This window comes from Styela clava, chromosome 7 (assembly GCF_964204865.1).
Source record: "Styela clava chromosome 7, kaStyClav1.hap1.2, whole genome shotgun sequence".
In the NCBI taxonomy this organism is placed as follows: domain Eukaryota; kingdom Metazoa; phylum Chordata; class Ascidiacea; order Stolidobranchia; family Styelidae; genus Styela; species Styela clava.
This window is the reverse complement of record NC_135256.1, coordinates 22,356,428-22,375,691: the sequence shown is the minus strand read 5'-3', so window position 1 is coordinate 22,375,691 and position 19,264 is coordinate 22,356,428. Positions and strand designations below refer to the sequence as shown.

Below are 19,264 nucleotides of genomic sequence, written 5' to 3'. Positions count from 1 at the left end.
GAAAACAAATGCCAAATACATACTTCTACGATATTCCGCATAGAAAACGAATACATTTGCAATTAATGTCGTCTGGGTTCACAAATGCCTTTGGGGTAACATATCGAGCTTGTGAGATATAAGCAATAATTTGGCCCAAGTTTGTTTGATCTTAAACAAATTCTAATATTATGCTATTGAGTACGCCAATTTGATGACAAAGTCGTAAAATATTTTAACTGCCATTGCGGTTAAAACTTAGCCAAAGCGGCAAAGCGTGTTGCACGATATGTCTGCGACTCAAGACGCCATAAAAGCGCAAATATGCCAACTAGTACGTCTATGTTGACGTCACAAAGTTAGGAATTTCTCCGGTTAATGCATGTTGACGTCACCATCGGAAAAACAAATAAAAAAGCCACACTGTCATGCAACGCAACACCAAAACAATATTTTCGAAAATAAAGAAGATTCCAGTTTCATGTTATAACTAAAACTCGCTTTACTTATTCAATGAAAAATTTCATATGATCAAAGCAACCTTGTGTTAATACATCACAGTATATACAGCAATCATCGACTACATGAATTTATCAATCATAATTTTATAAAAAATGATTAGAAATATCGTCAAATTCGACTGCATCTCTATTCGTATATCCCAGTACAACTTGAAGTATGCAGGATTGCATATCTATAGCGAAATAATTGAATGAATCATACCTCGTACACCATTGAGCAGACACCATCAATAAAACCGATTTGCATTTTGGGAAGATCTTTTTGTTTCTTCCGATCCATCATAGCAATTGGTTCAGTTCCAAATAAAAGTCTTTCTTGATCTCCTTGGTCGTAAAATTCGTTTGTGACATTGACCGCCATCTAAAACACAAAATGAAGTTGTTTGGTGATTTTCCTTTGAGCAAGAATTAGGCTCCAGTATATCAGCTATAATTTGGTATGTCTTACCATTGTTTAACATGATAATCTATCATAAACAATGATGATATAACAATACGCTCAGACATGAAACATACTAAATGGATCTTCAAGTTATTGGTTAATTATTGCGTATCCAGATCGAATCTAGTTTTTCAAAAGGTCATAAGAGCTGTTTATTGCGACGGAATTAAAAATTCAATATACCGGTATATTAATTCACGAAAATGGTTAAAAACGCCGGATGTGTTTAAAGCTGATATTTGGACTGATCGTCGCGAAAGTTTGTCATTGAGAGTAGTTATGCTTTTTACATTCTAGAAATGATTATTATTCCTAACACGTGAATTGGGACTTGTAATTTTCATTTTCGATGTATACATTATATATCCAAAAGTATATGGTAAATTGCACTGTACACACAATCGTTAACTTGCAACTCTTTACTATAATCAAATGATCTTGATGGACAACGAATTCTCCTTGTCGCTGGTTTGCGGATAATGCCGAAAAAGTCTTATGTTTATTTTATATTTTCATTGCTCAACAAGATTTCAATTGCAGTAATGGCGGTTTTATATTATTACACATACCAAATGTATTGATAAGTAGCTGGTCACATCGAAATTGATTTTAGATATATCTCCAAATGATGCATACGGTGCGCCTTGACTATAACTAATTATAGTTGCCAAGAAACTCATTAACGAAGAAAACCTTTATCAAAAACATTTTTTATTTTTGTCGAGGATTAATGAAGTAACCCATTAGCTTGACATTATCACACGCTTCTTTACGATTATGGTGACTATAGAAAAATGTATAGGTATTTTTCAGGGAATGGAGAATGCGTGTCTTCAAACCTTGTTGGAAGATTAGTAAAATCTAGCGACATTCACGTGGCCTGTATTTCGATTATAAAATATCAATCACAAATGAAATTCGACCAGATTTCACGAATAAACGAAAATTTTGCCATGAAAATTATTCGAAATAAACCAAATTTACTTCAAGGACAAATAAAAAAAATAATCGGGAATATTTTGAGAAATTTCAGCTCCCACATTTTTTACTTATTGCGACACCTAGCGTGATATTGAACTGGGATATTAAAAATTCGAAAAGATTTACTGCAGCTGTTTTTTGGAGTTGAGAATGTAACGGATGTTTCTTGTTATACCAATCACCATTTCGCATACATGGGTATTTGAAGAATACTTTTTTTGTGTCGAATTCACTATTGCTTTATATTGGATTTGCGCTGTTTAATTTATGCTTCAATTTCCGTTAAATCTGTGCTAATGTATATTGATGTCCCATCGCGCCTTTTGTTTTATTCTTCAATTCTTATCCGGTAGCGTCTAACAAAAGATATCTAATACCGGTAACGCCAGTTCATTTTGTCTATCTTTATCTACTTTTCAATCAGATTGTGATGTTTTTTGAAGATAAATTTTCAACGATCGATACAAATGCTTTCATTCTAATCAGTATTGCAACAGCACATTGTTATTCTTGACAAAAAATCGATTACGAATAAAAGAACGAAAATACAGAATCAAAACTGCTCAATATGGGCATAGCCGTTTGAAACATTCTTATGATAAAACCATCGGAAATGGCGTCAGCTATCTACGTGTAAACAACTTTGACGTTGTGTGACGCAATTTTGACGTAACTCCAACCAAACAAAATAATTGAATTGAGAGTCTTCACCCTGATGGTCTACTCTATTTAATGATTCGTATTTTTGTAATCATATTTAGCGATATAAACAATTTAATACGGAATGTTCACGAAATACTTATATTGCATAAAATGAAGTATTATCACATGGATGTATCAGACACGCGTTCTTGCCACTTATGGGAAATGTTATTTGAGGGAAACGCTGCCGTGCATCTTTTAGACAGGTTTTCAAATGAAATTTGCCATACTCGTGGATTTTGAATACGGACAAAAGAAGAAAACGTACTTTAAAAGTTTTTGTAATAAACTGAATACTATAGCGCAGCGGATTTCGCGAAGTATAAGTAGTGTTTTAGATACCAATGGTTAACTCTGAAATCGATTACAATGTTTGTGTATGTTGTTTTTATTCAGATAGTCAACTTAGATCACTTCGTAATTAAGTGGATAAAAGAACTATGCGCCATAGTCACAAGGTATTTAGTCACGTATGCATCCTATAAATAAGAATATGTGTTTGTGAGTGGTCAGTATAGAAATATGTTAATAATTGAAGTCCATTCGGTTCCAGCATATTGGTTACAATCTTTCGAGCATGGCCGTACATAATGTACATATTAGAAGAATGACTCATGGTCTATATAAGCGTTTCCGGTAGAATGTCAAAATATAAATTTATCCAATCCAATCGACTACAAGAGCTCTCGTGCTCATTTTTATCTGAAGTATATGCACCGACTTATATGCCCTCCAACCTACGTATTAAAAATTCCTAAATTCAACGCTTTTAAAGGAAATCGTTAACATACACTAAAATTTCACCGCGAATAGAATTTCAGGACTTTTATACAATAACAACCAATCCTCCGAATTCTCATATATGCAAGCAAACACATTCATATTCGCAATCACAGAGCTACTACAGACACTGAACTCTTTTCGGGCATACGCCTCCGGTAACTCAGTAATCGTTGAGTACGGGGATATTTTATTTACAGCATCAAGAGTTGTTACTTTAATATTTATATATAAATTCGTATTATTTCGATGTTCAGATAGAATACAAATTGATATATACCGCACGATCCCCACCTTTTCATTCAGCCAATCACAACTGGCCATTTGTACGAACGCGATGTTTTTATATTTATTTTACACAAAAAGGAACAAGAAACATATTTTGCCTTGACAGAGCAAAGCAGTAACTTCGAGGCTTGCCTTTGGTTCTTCCAAATTTGCTATTTGTTTCACAATTTTACATTCAACTTATATATATAGGTAAAATATATAAATACTGAGACAGTTGTTGTCTGTATTAAGCTCGTACAAGTTGTTTTCTGCGACCTACATAGGGCGCTTCCCGGAAGGAAGGTCGGGATGTGGGAGAGAACAGCAAAGAATCGTAAAGAATTTTTAGAATTGCACAGCCTTCGATGTGGTTCAGATCAAAGCGTGCATAAGTGACCGCGCCATATGTAATTTTGTATTGAAGCTTTGATGTAACAATACAGTGTTAGTAGTCGGATGTTCTTTGAAATCGCACACACAAAAGACAAAATCTATTAGATTGGGCAACTGAAAAAATATGATAACTTAAAATATTTTCGTAGCGCGAAATGTGACTGCATTGCATGATTTTCCCTATCATTGAAATGTATTAATGATTGAAAATATTTGTGTTTTGCGAAGGTTTAACTTGGTTTGCGATGTCGACAACATTATATCGATCTGCAAAACACCCCGGCTAATTCTTTAATGATTATTACATTATTTTAATCCTTTTTCTAATTTGAAAGCAAAAGTTATCAAAATTGGAGAAAAGAGTACGAATAGATAGTTCTCAATCCTAAAATACTGGTCAATAGCAAGTAATGCGATGAAAGTAAATTTAGATTCCAAAATTATTTGTAGGCTTCTCTGCCAGGCGACTTGTTCTATTCATATCTCATGAATGGTCATCGATTTACACATATCATTCAAGGGTGCAAAAAAGTATATCTTTCGCTTTGTCATCCTAAAATTCATATTCTGATAAAAATATGTCACATCGATCTTTTCCGTATTTTCGCCTTCAAATTATTCCGCTGTGGGTGGTATGAATGTATTTGAATATTAGGAATAATCATCACAAACAACAGTAGTAATTCATTGATGAATTGAACAGGCGTCTGATTGCAAAAACTGATTAAAATAAAACATAAGCTTTCTAATTTTTCAAGAAAGCATACTAATTGTATGGCTAATTTTAGGAAGCCTGTCTCTTTTGTGTTCCTCTGAGTCTATTTTTAGCCCAATTCTAAGAATAAATTTTCTTCAATGGTAAGCCAAATATTGACCCGGATCAGCTTTCTTTGTTGGAGTAAAAGATGAGCAAGACGTTTGACTAATTATTAGCCGGCATACGATAAATTCTGGAATTGTTCCAGAGACGAGTTATATAAGTATCGTAATACGATGTTATGCAATACAAGTAAATATCACTATATTCTTCAAGTAAATCTTTTATGCATGACAGATCATGTCTATCGTATTCGAAGGACGCCAGATTTGTTGCCAAACCCATCCCAGAGTTTACTTCAAATCAAGCAATAAGTATACTTAAAATCAGATAAAAATAATAGTACGTCACCGATGTTTTAAAGATCTACCACGCGGAATAGCACAATTCCCACCAGGGTTAGGTTTATGGGAGAATAATTTGCAATATAAGCCGTGCTGTAGAATCGGCAAACATATTGAGCAATTCCAACAACAAGCTCAATTAAACTTCTTTAGTGGTAAATGATTAAAACACAATGTATTTTTTCAAATCTCAGTAACTGTACGGAGCCATGTTTGAAACTCGGCATTTCATTACCTCATAGGAAATTTTACTAAAGAAACATAGAAATGCGCTACTAACCAGTTGTTGAACTTCCCAAGGTTTCGTGATTGAAGAAAGATCACATGCTGTCATCAACATCGACCTGAAATTGTGGTAAGATGAATATAAAGCCTGTTTTAGTCTAACTGAATGTCTTAAAGCAAAATTTTTTCGACTGATTCGCAATACAGATTTTTGCGAATTGAAATCTTGAAATAATTACATACAACACCCTTTTTGCCCAAGACCTAGACACCTTCAAATAGGTTTTTTAAGAATTTTAATATGTTCAAATTAAAATAGTCTCGTTTTTCAAAATTGAAGAAAATTGAGGAGTAATTATCAAAATAAAATTTAAAAATTTTACACAAAAATAGTCAAAACTTACATCAGTAACATTTTATTATCTGTGGTCGTAAAATCTCTAGCTTCCGGTTTATTTTCGTCCAAAAGTTTGCGGAAAGTGTTTCTTCGTCTGTAAATAAAATATCAACAATTTCAAAATGGAAGTACAGCAAGCACCTTGTTGATGTATTTGTACGTGTTGGATATATCAAGGTAGAAACGAATAGCATGTTTGCATCCCATAAGGCTTCAGAACTATTTCGAACACTCAGGCGCAAAGTAAGCTTGCGTGCGCCGCATGTGGATATTGGTTGGGATTTATTATGACCGAACAATATTTTCGTCGAAATATGTGGCTTTTCCGGTTAATACATCAGTACTGGTTTATGACGATTCCGGGTTTATATAAGGCAACCGATTTCATCTACTTACTGGAAATATAGAGCCAAATCCGTAGCAAGAATAGCATGTTTCATTATTTCACAAGCATAAGTGAACTCTTCATCGGTAAATGATGCAAAAATATCGCTGCCTTCCATCCTACTGATTTGTAAGCATGTATTGTAATGATGGTTTTCCAATGTCGACGTGTTATATAGGACAGCGAGAGGTGCTCCAGCTCTGAAAATATAAATTGTTTTAGAAATGCATCTAGGATTTTGAACATAAGATGTCAGCATAGTCGAATTAACGTCCTAACCACAAGGTAATCGTCTTATTGAAAAATACATGTACTTGGATTAGGATTAGGATTTACATATTTATCCCGGGGGAAAGGAAAGCCGATATGGCGAACCACGGCCTCTCGTCCTGTTACCATTCCAAGTCGGGTATGGGATTAGTTATATTGTCTGTTTTCGGAAGCATGGACTTGGTGGTGGAGGAAGCCGTAACCGACCAGCGGTTACGTGAACCACCCAACGACGGCGAGGAGTCCAGCAATCCTCTCGCACATATTCATCCCTGAATGGGATTCGAACCTGCGAGCCCACGCAGAGTAATCAGAGGTGCGGTGGCGAGCGTATTCCTAACGCTTAGCCCGTTGAGCCACACCGCCGCGCCGATTCAATTACGGGCGCTGCAGACCAATGCAGTTTAGTGACCAATGTAATAATTCATCCATCATTTAACTACTTGTTTCTACCCTATATTGCACGAACTATGTCCGAAACATTCCAATTGTTTGACTTCTGGAATATCAACTCGAACAACATTTATTTTAAAGTTAGTTCAATCTAAATTACAGTATTTTCACAGCCCTACATGTCGTCTCTCCAAATATACAGCATAATAAAATTACCAACAACAAAGAGATAGCAACCGCGCCATGTGTTGGTAGAATACCATAAAGTTGACATATAGCAAATACGCTTAAGCAATATATCTTAATTAAAGGAATCCGTCTATATGTATCCAGCTTTATTTACAGAAAGGGTAATTCTCATTGAAGTTTAGAATTTAAATGCCTATAAATAATAAGGTAATAGAAAAATATGATAATTTATTGCACAGCATTTGTATTGCTCTGCAAATTGTCGCCGTTTAGCAGAAAAATATTTGTTTTAAAATTACGTCTGGTATGCCGTGTTGTATATATTCTAGAACAGGGGTCTCCAACTCAAAACATGTCGCGGGCCACTTTTTGAAATTTATTGGCCACGCGGGCCGCAAACCAAAAAATTAAGTACAAAAATGAGTCTCTGAATGTATTGTGTTGAAATTACACTTGAATCTTACAGCAAACGAGACATGAAATATATTCATTTACTTGTGCTGGATATTTGGTTTCGATGTTTGGCCTTATTTTGCATTGGTTTGCTAGTCCTAAGACAGCATGCAAATGCTCGTCCGTTAGTCGTGTGCGGAGGGCTAACTTTCATAGTTAAAAAAAATGCTCGCAAATATAAGAACTGCCTAACATTGCAGGTATGCAAAGTGAATGTGCAATTAGCTTCGCAAACCTTTCCTCGGGCATGATGAACTGACCGAAACTCGTTTATTTCGTCACAATGAACATACGAAATGAAATTATTGTATTCATTATTAAATTGTAATATTGGAATAAAACATGAACGTAGTAAAGTGGAATAACAGTGGGGAATTTTTGCTTCACTTTTTACAGTTTGTCGGACCGGACTCTTGATGATAAATGACACGATAAAACTTACTAAAAGTTGATATCGTACTATTTTAGTTTTTTATGGAAAAATCTCAATCCTGACGCGGGCCGAAAAAAAAATGCCTGGCGGGCCGCGTGCTGGAGACCCCTGTTCTAGAATGTAATATCAGATACTATTTTTGAAAGAAAATATTCAAAAATGTAGTAAGTACTGGACAATTTTCGAAATATACAGGTTCATAGATAAGCACGATAAAATAAAATGAAACGTGTTACGAGAACGATAGATATATTATGTATAAACATCCCAAACAAGGTATCGTGACATTTTGGGGCGCGATTCAGATCAAAGTTCGCTACGTTAGGGAAAGCGCCACCATTTGATTAATGCACTTAGTTGACTTTAACATACTACTATATCAATCCTTAAAACTCATATAAAAATGAAGAATGAGAATCCGAATGACCAGAACACAGTGAAATTTCGCACACTTTCGCAATACAAAATTTATAGAAGTCACTATTTGCTGATCTATTTGTTTTCGCCAAATATTTATTTAGAAAATAACGGCTAATAATTTAAATGTGACAAAGCATATTGTTATGACATTTATATAAGGGTTCAAAAAGTCAGAAGGTGAAATTAAAGAAAACCACTTGCTTGTTTTAAAGATGCTGCTGAAGCCATTTTGTATATTTTATATTCACGTGGGTAAGCGACCTGCTGCAAGCCCTTTTTTATTACTAATCGGGGTTTAAACGGTGAGTCAGTTTATTGGTTTCAAATGGAATAACTGTGATTTTAGTATAGCAAACTGTACTCTTACATTTGGTTGACATCCGTCTTGTTGTATTGAAGACATTTATTCAGATATTTCTAATGGTTTTTACATATTTTCTACTGTGTCACATCTCCATTCTAAAACGGCTATTCCCGTATTGTGTGAACCAGGTTAGGGTTAAGCCATAGTTCCACTACGAGTTTGGAGACTGTCTGTGTTATTCAAGTGAATATACCTCGAAGTTAGTTACCTACATATTGGTACAAACACTTCTGGAGCGTCCTAATACGATTTCATAGCCGATTCAGATGGTCTTATAAACCAAAATGTCATGGAAACAAATGTATTCACCATCGGACAGCTGGAGGAAAGTGATTCAATGTTGTACTATTATACTAGATTCAGACACTGAGACCAGGTTCTTCAGTGTGTGGAAGCTGTTCATATGTTCAGTTGTTAACCCGTGGGTATTTGGATGCAGAGCATTATAACAGCTCATTTAGAAATTTATTCTGTCGCGTTCTAATACATGGAATGATTACATGGAATGGAATGATTGTATTTATTTTATAACCGTTCGAATGAAAATTGAATAAACCCCTTTGGCCTATAGATATATATATTAAAATGGCATGTCAGTTCAAGTAACCTGGGGAAACGAAAATATCAAATTTTATTTGGAACAGGCAACAAAAGACGATTCCCATGACAGATGGAATGTGGTTTCATCACTGGATTCTGACGTACTTATTGTGATGTCACGCAAAATTGAATAACTCAACAGAAATTTTTCTACTCAAACTCTGCTTCCGTTAGCTTTATAAACATCTGTTACATGTAATATAAAATTGTCTGAAATTAATAAAACAATTTTTTTGTTCTTTTCATGAACCAAGCCTGTACCGCATACGACCCGTGAAAGCTTTTCATGTGGCCCTCGAAGTGTTTTGAATATATTATGTTACAGCAGAATGTATGGGTACATGCAATTAATGCGTGAAGAATAATTTAATCAGATAATATTTTTAATAAAATTACGAACTTCTGAATTTGAATTATAATGTTAACAATCAATCCGTAACTGCAATCCTAGATAGATGTATTAAAATGCCCAAAGATGCTTCATGATTAAAATTGTTAATAGAACAACATTTCAGGTATTTGAATTATAAAACGTCTCGTGAGTTTTAAGGGACACATTTATGGATGTGTAGATAGTAACGTTTGATCCCAGCTATTTCAAATAACCCAGATAAGACAAGTAAATATTTATTTGTATCCATAAACTCAAATATATTCTGTTTTGTTTGCCGAAAAATTGTATCAGTTGAAGTCAATGAGTTAGAATGAAAAATAGAACTGATTTTTCCTATGGCAAATGGCAAAGCTAGAAGCTTTCAAAAATCAAGTTTCAACATGAATATGAGAACACTTTTTAATCAGTTCGGACTTCGAAGCGTATTTTTCAAGTAAGACATACTGAAGCGGGATTCTAATACACTCAATAAATCGAGCTGCTTATCAAAAACTTTCACATTGAACTAATTGCAGGTGAAATGACAGAAATCCCATTCTTGCTAGACCCAGAAGGAGTTACTTCACATTAAAAAAATAATAATTTCAAAGATCGTTCTCGCCAAAGAAGGAAACTGTTTAAACCATCTTTATAATCTCAACGATACGTCATATTACATTTCATGGTGAAATGATGGCTTGTGTCTCATAAACAAAAGATTTTGTTCATTTCGACGCTTTCGTTGTTTTGAGTGGTGCAGTTATGCAGGCTTTAGAATACAAAGAGTGTTTTCTGTACGTTTTCGTAACTGATGTCATAAAGCACAACTATGTCGCATGAGTATGAACTGTTAAATTCTCAAGACGCAAACGTCTTTCAGCATTATTTAGTTTACACAAAAAAGGATATCTCGGTCAGTAGTGCTAGAAATGTCAAGTGCAGTTTTAAGTATTTTGCGGCGTCCGAAGCTGCCGCAAAACCATGGCGGGATATTCAAACCACGGCGGCTGACTTTTTAGCTGCCACAAACCAATGACATGAAGCGGCGTACCACGGCAGCAAATTGAAAACCAATGGCGGGTAAAATTTTGGTGTCACAAATCAAGGCATGTAGGCTGTAATGGCAGGACTGCCCTGATGGTGACAAACTTTGGGTAAGTTGGAACATTTTCCTTATGGATACAGTTTTGATGGATTTGGGGTTAGGTTTCAGGTTTAAGTAGATATATTTCCGCACGATAAAGTAAAATTTGGCACATGACTTTGTGAATATACCGGTGCTACCGCCATAAAACCTTGGCAAGAGACGCCGCGGTTCGTTTGTGGCAGGAGCCGCCATGAAGTGGTAAGAACTGGGCCTAAGAAGTGTATAGACTGCTTTGTGTTTTGCAGCAGAAAAGTAAATCAAGATGATTAAGCTGACTTGACTAAAACTTATTGCTCTGTGTCTGGTTTTGTCTTGCAAAACATTATTCTTTATTTCGAAAATGGTGGTCGATTGATGTATATATAATAAAAGTTCAAACTGCCAAGAAACAAATATTTGCTTTTCATATTGATATATAGAATTTAAACAATATTTTCACATTTCAAATTAAAACTTCTTAATTTTAGAGAAGTTTAACTATGATAGTTATTTGTTCCTCCTATTAAACAAATACATTGTTTACTTCTGCAATTGATTTATTTATTTGTCCAGGATAGCTGATTGCTGATTGCAGCAAATGGTCATTACAAATATAAAAATGTTTTTTCATTGACCTGGTAGTGTCTTTTCGAATGCCACTTGAGTTTTTTCGTATATATTTTCGCGTAAAAAATAATGGATAAACTTACTATATTTGGTATTCTACTTTTATCATTTCAAATCAATAATACAAAAAACAGCAAAGAATGCAAATTCGTACTGTAACAAAGGTGTGGACCAATTTTTTGTTTTCCATACATAATAAAGGCAAAATATACAAACCTGATCAAGAAAGCGTTGTTCGTTCCTCTGTGATCAATATCGTGACAAAAACTTCCAACTATTAAGGCAAATTTTTCAACGTCCGTGTAGATATTATTGATGTTGGTACACTAAAATTGAAAATAGATATGTAAAAAATCGGAATGTAAAACTACAATTCCTGGTTGATTATTTGATGTACTTCTTCAATAGCATCTTCATTAGCAAGACAAAGACAATACTTGAGAGTGACTTTAGTAATTTAAGATATAGTCTATCATAATTGTTATTTCTATGCTTTCCATGCATTGAATACTGCCTTATTTTGGTTTATCCATACAATAATTCTAATATATAGTTGCTGTATCGGTATCAGGTGCTCTATATAGATATGTAAAAAATCGGAATGTAAAACTACAATTCCTGGTTGATTATTTGATGTACTTCTTCAATAGCATCTTCATTAGCAAGACAAAGACAATACTTGAGAGTGACTTTAGTAATTTAAGATATAGTCTATCATAATTGTTATTTCTATGCTTTCCATGCATTGACTACTGCCTTATTTTGGTTTATCCATACAACAATACAATAATTCTAATATATAGTTGCTGTATCGGTATCAGGTGCTCTATATGCTCAATATTGCCATCTAACGGATAGGAGGACCAGTAAAAATGGCAAGTCATATGAAAGCCAGACCAGAAATATTGTATCTTAATCTAAATGTTAAGAAATGCTGCCGCAAAAAGTTTCAATTTTTTAACATACCTCGCTGTCTTTAATCATCCTATCTTGGAGTAAAAACATAGTGTGAGCAACATTAAATCCGTGTCTCCAATTATGATAGTATACCGGTCTGTAACATCTTTTTACGCTGAGGATCCACCGAAGCATAGTCTACAAAATGAAATGAATAACACAGATGTAAGTAAGTGAACATTGCAAATGTGCTTATTCATGAAAACTGAAGTTTTAAGGCAAAAAATTTAAGATAATTCGAAAATAATGGCAATTTGTCCTAGTCTTAGAGACTGAAAATAATAACTCCATAAACCACCTTATGAAAATCCAAATAATACTTATCTATGCATTTGGTTGAAGTGAAATACTGAAAAATAGCGTAGTGCAGATTATAGATTACAAATGCAGTCAAATCTTCTCATCTCCAACAATATCCGGAATAGCACAAGAGTTTTTTCAAAGAAGTGTATCCCATTTTGTAACCCGTCATCGTCAGTTTCATTATTTTTATATAATACTACCAATCATACAATGTAACTCAACCACTTATTTAACTCTACAATTTTGGTTCACTCTAGTGTTTACACCAGCGGGGCTAATCCATGGTTCAACGAAGCAATAGGTTTCCTCAAGTACAGTCCAAAAGTTCACATTCCACAAGTTTACATTCAAATCCGCAAGGGTACATATTACATGTATATTTTTAAATATAATCAATACCTTGCCAGTATTATTAAACTTCCTAAAGATAATTTTGTTTTGCCAGTATTGAATTTGAATTTTATATACAGGTGTCCACAAAGTCCCTTCACAGTTTCAATTTTGTTATGAAGTCAGTTCTCAAAATATCTTAACCAGGTTTGTTGTTTTTTATTCAGTAATTGTTCAAGTCATTTTACTTCATTGAATACATCTGCGAGGGCCAAAACAATATATGGTATCGATAAATTCCCTATGCAATTTTTAAAATTTCTAAGACTTCATCGACACCCAATATATTTTATTTATACAATACTTCAGTCTTACATGTAATGTACATGAGCTCGAGCCGCAGGGATGTTTAATTCGGGGTTTCGCTCCGCTAAAGAGTTCGAAAATTACTGGTTCACACTATATATATACTAAATGCACAATACATCTTAGCTTACCGTTTGAGGAATTTTGAACATATTAAAAGCATCGATATCTGTGAACATTCTCATTGCTGCCAGCACTGTTTCGTCATCAATCATTGGTAAATCAGAGAAAGTGAATTCATACAAATTGTAATCTTCACCAGGAGGTATCTCTTTGACCTGACAACGAAGATAAGCGCTTTACATCATGAAGGGACGCACTTCAGATAATTCCAATGTCGTTTGTGTTTTGGGATTTGTTTCGCTGAGGATTTTAATGAACAATGTGTAATGCAGCATATTTCGAGTAACAACTTCACAGTCTACGAGCCAAAAATAAATTCGAAGGTATCTCAGTGATTCCGACGTTTAATCGTGCTTAACACACTATACATTACAATAGTTATCTTTCTAGCATCAAAATATGATATATTACCTTATGTGTCAGACTGCGATGTTCTCAAATGGCTCAATTAATTTTTTCATATCCAATTACAAAACAAATTGTCCCATATTTATCTTAGCGTTTTAAATGTGTGTTCGTACACTTCAGATATTTTCGGTACAAACAGATGTACCATTGTGATTTACCAATTTTCACGTTTAAATGAATCATGTCACGTGTTTGTCAAATTCCACATCAAAATATTCATTTACATAAATCGATACCTTCAATTTATCGACGTCGTTTTCATCTGCTCTAATGTTAAACCTGACTATTTCTTCAGATACTTCTTCTTTTGCTTTATTCAAACGAATTGAATTAAATCCGTTCGCGTACAAGAGACCGTTCACAATGTAAGGTCGTATGGTCTAAAATAAAAATACATTCTTTATTTAAGATAATTCACAGATTTGCTTTGTTTGAACCAAACATTTATTGCAAAAATCGATATTCGTTAAGTATTAAGTAACAAATTTTAATTCAACAATAATTCAATTTAATAATTTAAACATATTTTCAAAAACACCTTAGGTTTGGCTTGAGGTCAGGAGCTTAAGATCTGTTATCAGTGGTTTAAAATGGCACAAATATTTATGGTACTCTTAAACATACACATGTTAGGAATACTGCCTAATAGTTTTTGGTATCACAATAGTTCTTTCGCATCCCTGACTTGCAAAAGAACTCTTCCTCATTTTTAATAGGGCGCATTCGATATTGCCTAAACTGAAAAAAAAATTAGAAAAAGTATACAAGATCTCAATAACAATCATAGCTGGGTGTGAAACACCTCCTAACAAAATCCAATTGACCTAGTAAATGTATTTGCTAAGTAGGAGTTGGGGACGAAGTCGAAAAGCAATTTTTATGGGTTGTCGATGGAAGAAAATCTAAAAACATATTATTATCATTATGGTCATTGATGGTTTTTATTTTAAAACTAGTCTTCTTACTTCTAGAGTTTCTTCATCGCCTTCTGTAAATCCTCCTTTCTTGTTAGCAAGATGTAAAACACCGAGTAATTTTCCACCACTATCGTAATACGAAGTACAAAGTACTGTCTTCAAGCTGAATTCTTTCTTTGCATCCTAAAGAAACATAAACGGTGTATGTGAACTATTTTAACTCATCTTCAGTTCATCTTTAATTGAGACGAACAAATCGTAAAGCCAAATCGAATTTACCTCCAACTAAGGGTTGAAAATCTGAAGGAACACTGAATGTCGAATGAGGGAGGGGGTATGCGATACATGGACAATGTGTATAAAAACAGAAGAATATTCTAGGATATTCGGTAAAGCATGAGAGATCTCCACGAAAAGGTTAATCTTTATCATAATTTTGTGTGTTATACATTCTGTTATACAGAGAGTTTAAAACAAATTTCGACAAAACATACCTCAAGCTTGAATTCTGAAAACGGACTGATTTTTGACATGTTGACCATCTGAAAATATAACGCATGATTAGCACATACTAAATTTCGAAGACGGTTACTTGACATCAAGAAAACGATGTGTATGGCGGTGGAAATCTTATTATTTCATCAGCGTGGCAAACTTAGAATCATGTTTTTGTGTGTCTTTGTCTGTAGAAAATTTATTGACAAATTTTTGGAAGAGTAAAATTAGTATTCTCCTTTCAGGAATATTCACTTATTTTGGGTTTTCTATAATTCTCCAAATCTATAATCAGTTTCTAATACAGTTTTGTCGGTATTATGTTGATCCTTGCATCAATATTAATATTTGGGTTCAGCCAACCAATTGTTTAACCAGGATTCGATTCCGAAATATCCAATATACAATGTCTTTCTTCAAAATGGCGTTATCGTATGGCTCAATAGGTCACCACATCACTCATCACACCGACAGCGTAATTTTAATAATAAAAAATTGCATTTAACTACCATATTTTTATATTTTATTGCAGTGGCTAAAAAATCGATAATTTTTTTTGAGCTTCACAAATCTGGATTCACTCATTTTCATTTTTATATTTGGTCTCACATGACAATTTTGAGACAATTCTGGGAAACATGAATTAAAAATGTAGATCTTAATTCGAAACATATTTGAAACTAGTTTTACAGGTTTTCCTAAATATCTTTGTCACCTTTTTTTCTTCCAAAACTTTTTCGATGACTTTGTGACCAAATATCCAGTCGTTCTTTTTCAGTCTGAAAAAGAAGTTAAAACTTCAAAACAGACTTCAGGAGTTCGATCATTTATCTCGAAGACTGAGCAAATTTGCTGTCACATCAAAATATGTTAAATACTGGACAGGCCACTAGCTCAAAGCAGCTCAAATCAATGCATACGTTGGTCTGTTTCATATAATCAAATTGTCAGGACGAATGGCAAGTAAAACAAACTTTTTGTAAATTATCCACCGCAAATTTAGTGTGTTTTCTCACCTCCAGAAGCAATCAAGGTCAATAAGTTTATGCAGTCTAATCGTTCCTATCAATTATAATGTACAGGCTGACCAAAAATAGAGCATAGGATATTCGCAGTAGTGGGATTCAGCCGATTCGCACCGGTTCTATAGAACCGTCTCACGGAATTTTATGAGATCAGCGAACCGGTTAGCAGTACATGACTTTTTGTAACAGAACCGCCTGAAAATATGACATTTATATGATGAAACCGGCTGACAAAAAAACTTTTGTGCAAAGCGTTCTAAATCTAGATTACGGAAACTTTTGGATACAATCATATACGTAAATGGAAATTTAAGTGTTCAAGTGTTAAATTTCTTTTATTTTCGTGGAAGCAATTTTGAAATTTATGGATCGTGTTTTTCGACGGTTACCCTGTACCAAAGATTCATTTGTAGACTTGCAGTAGTGCAATAATTACACTAAAATAAGTTCTCATCAATTATGGATAGTCTTTTAAATCTCGAATCGTAAGAAAACGCTTTCCGCTAGAAAAATAAACATGATCACCATACTTTATAACGTCAATTTGTGTCTCCCCATCGTCTTCGCCAAAAAGGTTGCTTCCTTTCTTGACCAGCATGTCATAAGATTTAGCAAGTGGAAGACATCCTTCAATATTGCAGTTGTCGACTAACGCAATAGCCAGTGTGTATCTTTCGCATTTGATTGCTTCAGAAATTTTTGTCAAGACTTCTTTCAATACCGCATCGAGGCTCCTACCTTGCCAATTACTAGCCACTGAAGCCGCCAAGTCATCCTGAAGCTGTAAAAATTGAAAATTACATGTGATCAACTGTATAAAACTGCGTGTAGGAAAGTCAATAAATGTAGATAAAAATGCTTAATTAGAATGAATAGATTTTTGGTTTATGCGGTTATGTTAATTTATAGGATGTAGAATTTTGACATCAACACTGCATTGCCGTCGGTAATAATAATTAGTGTGCAGAGCTATTTACGACGCCTTTTTTCATGCGTGCAAAGGTATCGAGGTTAAAACAGCAAACCCAAGCTCAGGTCACAAATTTATATCTCAGATCTACCAGCAGAGTTCTAATAATCAAACAAATTAAATATTTTTAGGGCATTGAACATTCACGACAAAAATATTTGGTATTTTGTGAATGAAACGTTTGTACAATCATTTTAAAGCCAAGCCCAACTCGGAACTGAGCAGATTCATAACACTGTTGAGATGAAATATAAACTGTTGCGACTTCCACTCTCTTAGTTGCAATATGAGTCAACCCTGTTTCATTGAAAAGACAGTATTTACATGCGCAGTTAGTTATCAACACCGTGAAAACATTCTCCCTTGAAATCGTATTGTTTTGACTGCACTACTTCCAAATTCAGTCTTCCACCTCATAGAAATCAAAATATGTACGTGTACCCTCGTAATTTTGTTTTGACTACGAGATCCCGTGTGGGAATAGCAGGACTCAACGATTAAGACGGTGTTCTATTATTAGATGTTTTTCTCAATGGTTACATTAACTATTTTCTGAACGAAAAATCGGTAGAGATTCGTCGCATAATAAGCACCAACACAAAATCCCTTTGACTACTGTTTTGGTCAAAGAGCTGCATCTTGATGATTGTTCGGTACCCAGCAAGCGGAACTTTTCGATTATATTGTGACTTAAAATACATATAGAGAATTATAGAATGAAATTCGGTACAGAAGTTGTTTTATTGCAGAATAGTCCAGTGAAATAATGAAAAATCTCTACAAATGTTGTAATCGGTGGATTCGTCAAATGTTCATTGGACGTGTGATAATTTTAAAAACTCCGACGGAAAGAAGTGATATGAACCTCCCTCTGAAATTTTCACAGTGTTCAAATTTCAACTATGCTAAGTTTATCGTAAATCTCCAATCAGTACATATGAGCAGCAGTCAACTTTATTTCATTCAACAACAGTGTTCTGTTTAAAAAATAGCTAGATTACAGTCGCACAGTCGCGTGGGGAGTTCACGAAATGTGAAAACACACGTGTACATGTTCTTTCTATAAATAAAACGTATTTTTCGCTCGCACTGTTTTGATTTCTGGTCGATACTATTGTTTTTCCCCATTCATAAAATATGCAAAAGAGGAGAGGACAAAGTACAAACACAAAACGTTGAACAAAATAGAAATTACTTTTAAAAACAAACGCTTTAAAATTAAACATATTTTCAAGATTACGCTTATTTCGTATCACATAATTCTCACAGTCTTGGGCTTCGGGTGGAGTTAGCAAATGTATGAACTCATAGACTTGTTTTGACCACAATGTGTAACACACAGCATGATTTTGGTAGTAAAATGGCGCTTTGGATTAAGAAATTAATTTGCACTCACAAAATCGGAATCAAAACAGCGTCTTTACATCCAAATTAATTGATAATGGGTCGATCTATATAGAGGGATTTCAGCCCGTAGTAGTAAGATAATACACATATAATATTATTTAAAAAAAAATTAAAATACGTAACTTGAAATTTGAGCAAGTGTTGATATCGCGGATTTTAAGAGTTTCGAACACATGATTTCCAATGCAAACCCAACGATCGTAATAATATATAATAGGCTTACTTTTCCCGCTTGCTCCAGTCTAGTAATTTGTGCTGATCTTCTTGTATGTTGAATAGCAAGAGCACATAATACAATGAAATGTTGTGCTACCTAGGTAACAATAATAAATATATGATTAGTAAACTAAAAGGCAACAAAAATATAGGGTGCAGCAAGACTCTTGAAACACTTAGGATAGTTATCTTCACTCTTGCTACAGCATCCTTGCATTATATGCGTACGGATCCATCGACACGAAAGCATAGAAGAATGATAA

General features: G+C 34.2%; 1 protein-coding gene across 1 annotated transcript in view; it reads right to left on the bottom strand.

The window, feature by feature from the left end:
* The window catches only part of LOC120328922 (cGMP-specific 3',5'-cyclic phosphodiesterase-like), a 49,850-nt gene that overhangs the window by 19,201 nt on the left and 11,385 nt on the right, over nt 1–19,264 (bottom strand). The window contains exons 5-17 of the mRNA XM_039395510.2: nt 19,009–19,098; nt 16,939–17,189; nt 16,099–16,162; nt 15,383–15,430; nt 14,937–15,071; nt 14,208–14,351; nt 13,572–13,718; nt 12,451–12,579; nt 11,701–11,810; nt 6,248–6,436; nt 5,859–5,945; nt 5,510–5,573; nt 703–861 (exon numbers count right to left, since the gene is read on the bottom strand). Of these exons, the coding sequence (XP_039251444.1) occupies nt 703–861; nt 5,510–5,573; nt 5,859–5,945; nt 6,248–6,436; nt 11,701–11,810; nt 12,451–12,579; nt 13,572–13,718; nt 14,208–14,351; nt 14,937–15,071; nt 15,383–15,430; nt 16,099–16,162; nt 16,939–17,189; nt 19,009–19,098 (1,617 nt within the window). The remainder of the gene's footprint in view (nt 1–702; nt 862–5,509; nt 5,574–5,858; nt 5,946–6,247; nt 6,437–11,700; nt 11,811–12,450; nt 12,580–13,571; nt 13,719–14,207; nt 14,352–14,936; nt 15,072–15,382; nt 15,431–16,098; nt 16,163–16,938; nt 17,190–19,008; nt 19,099–19,264) is intronic.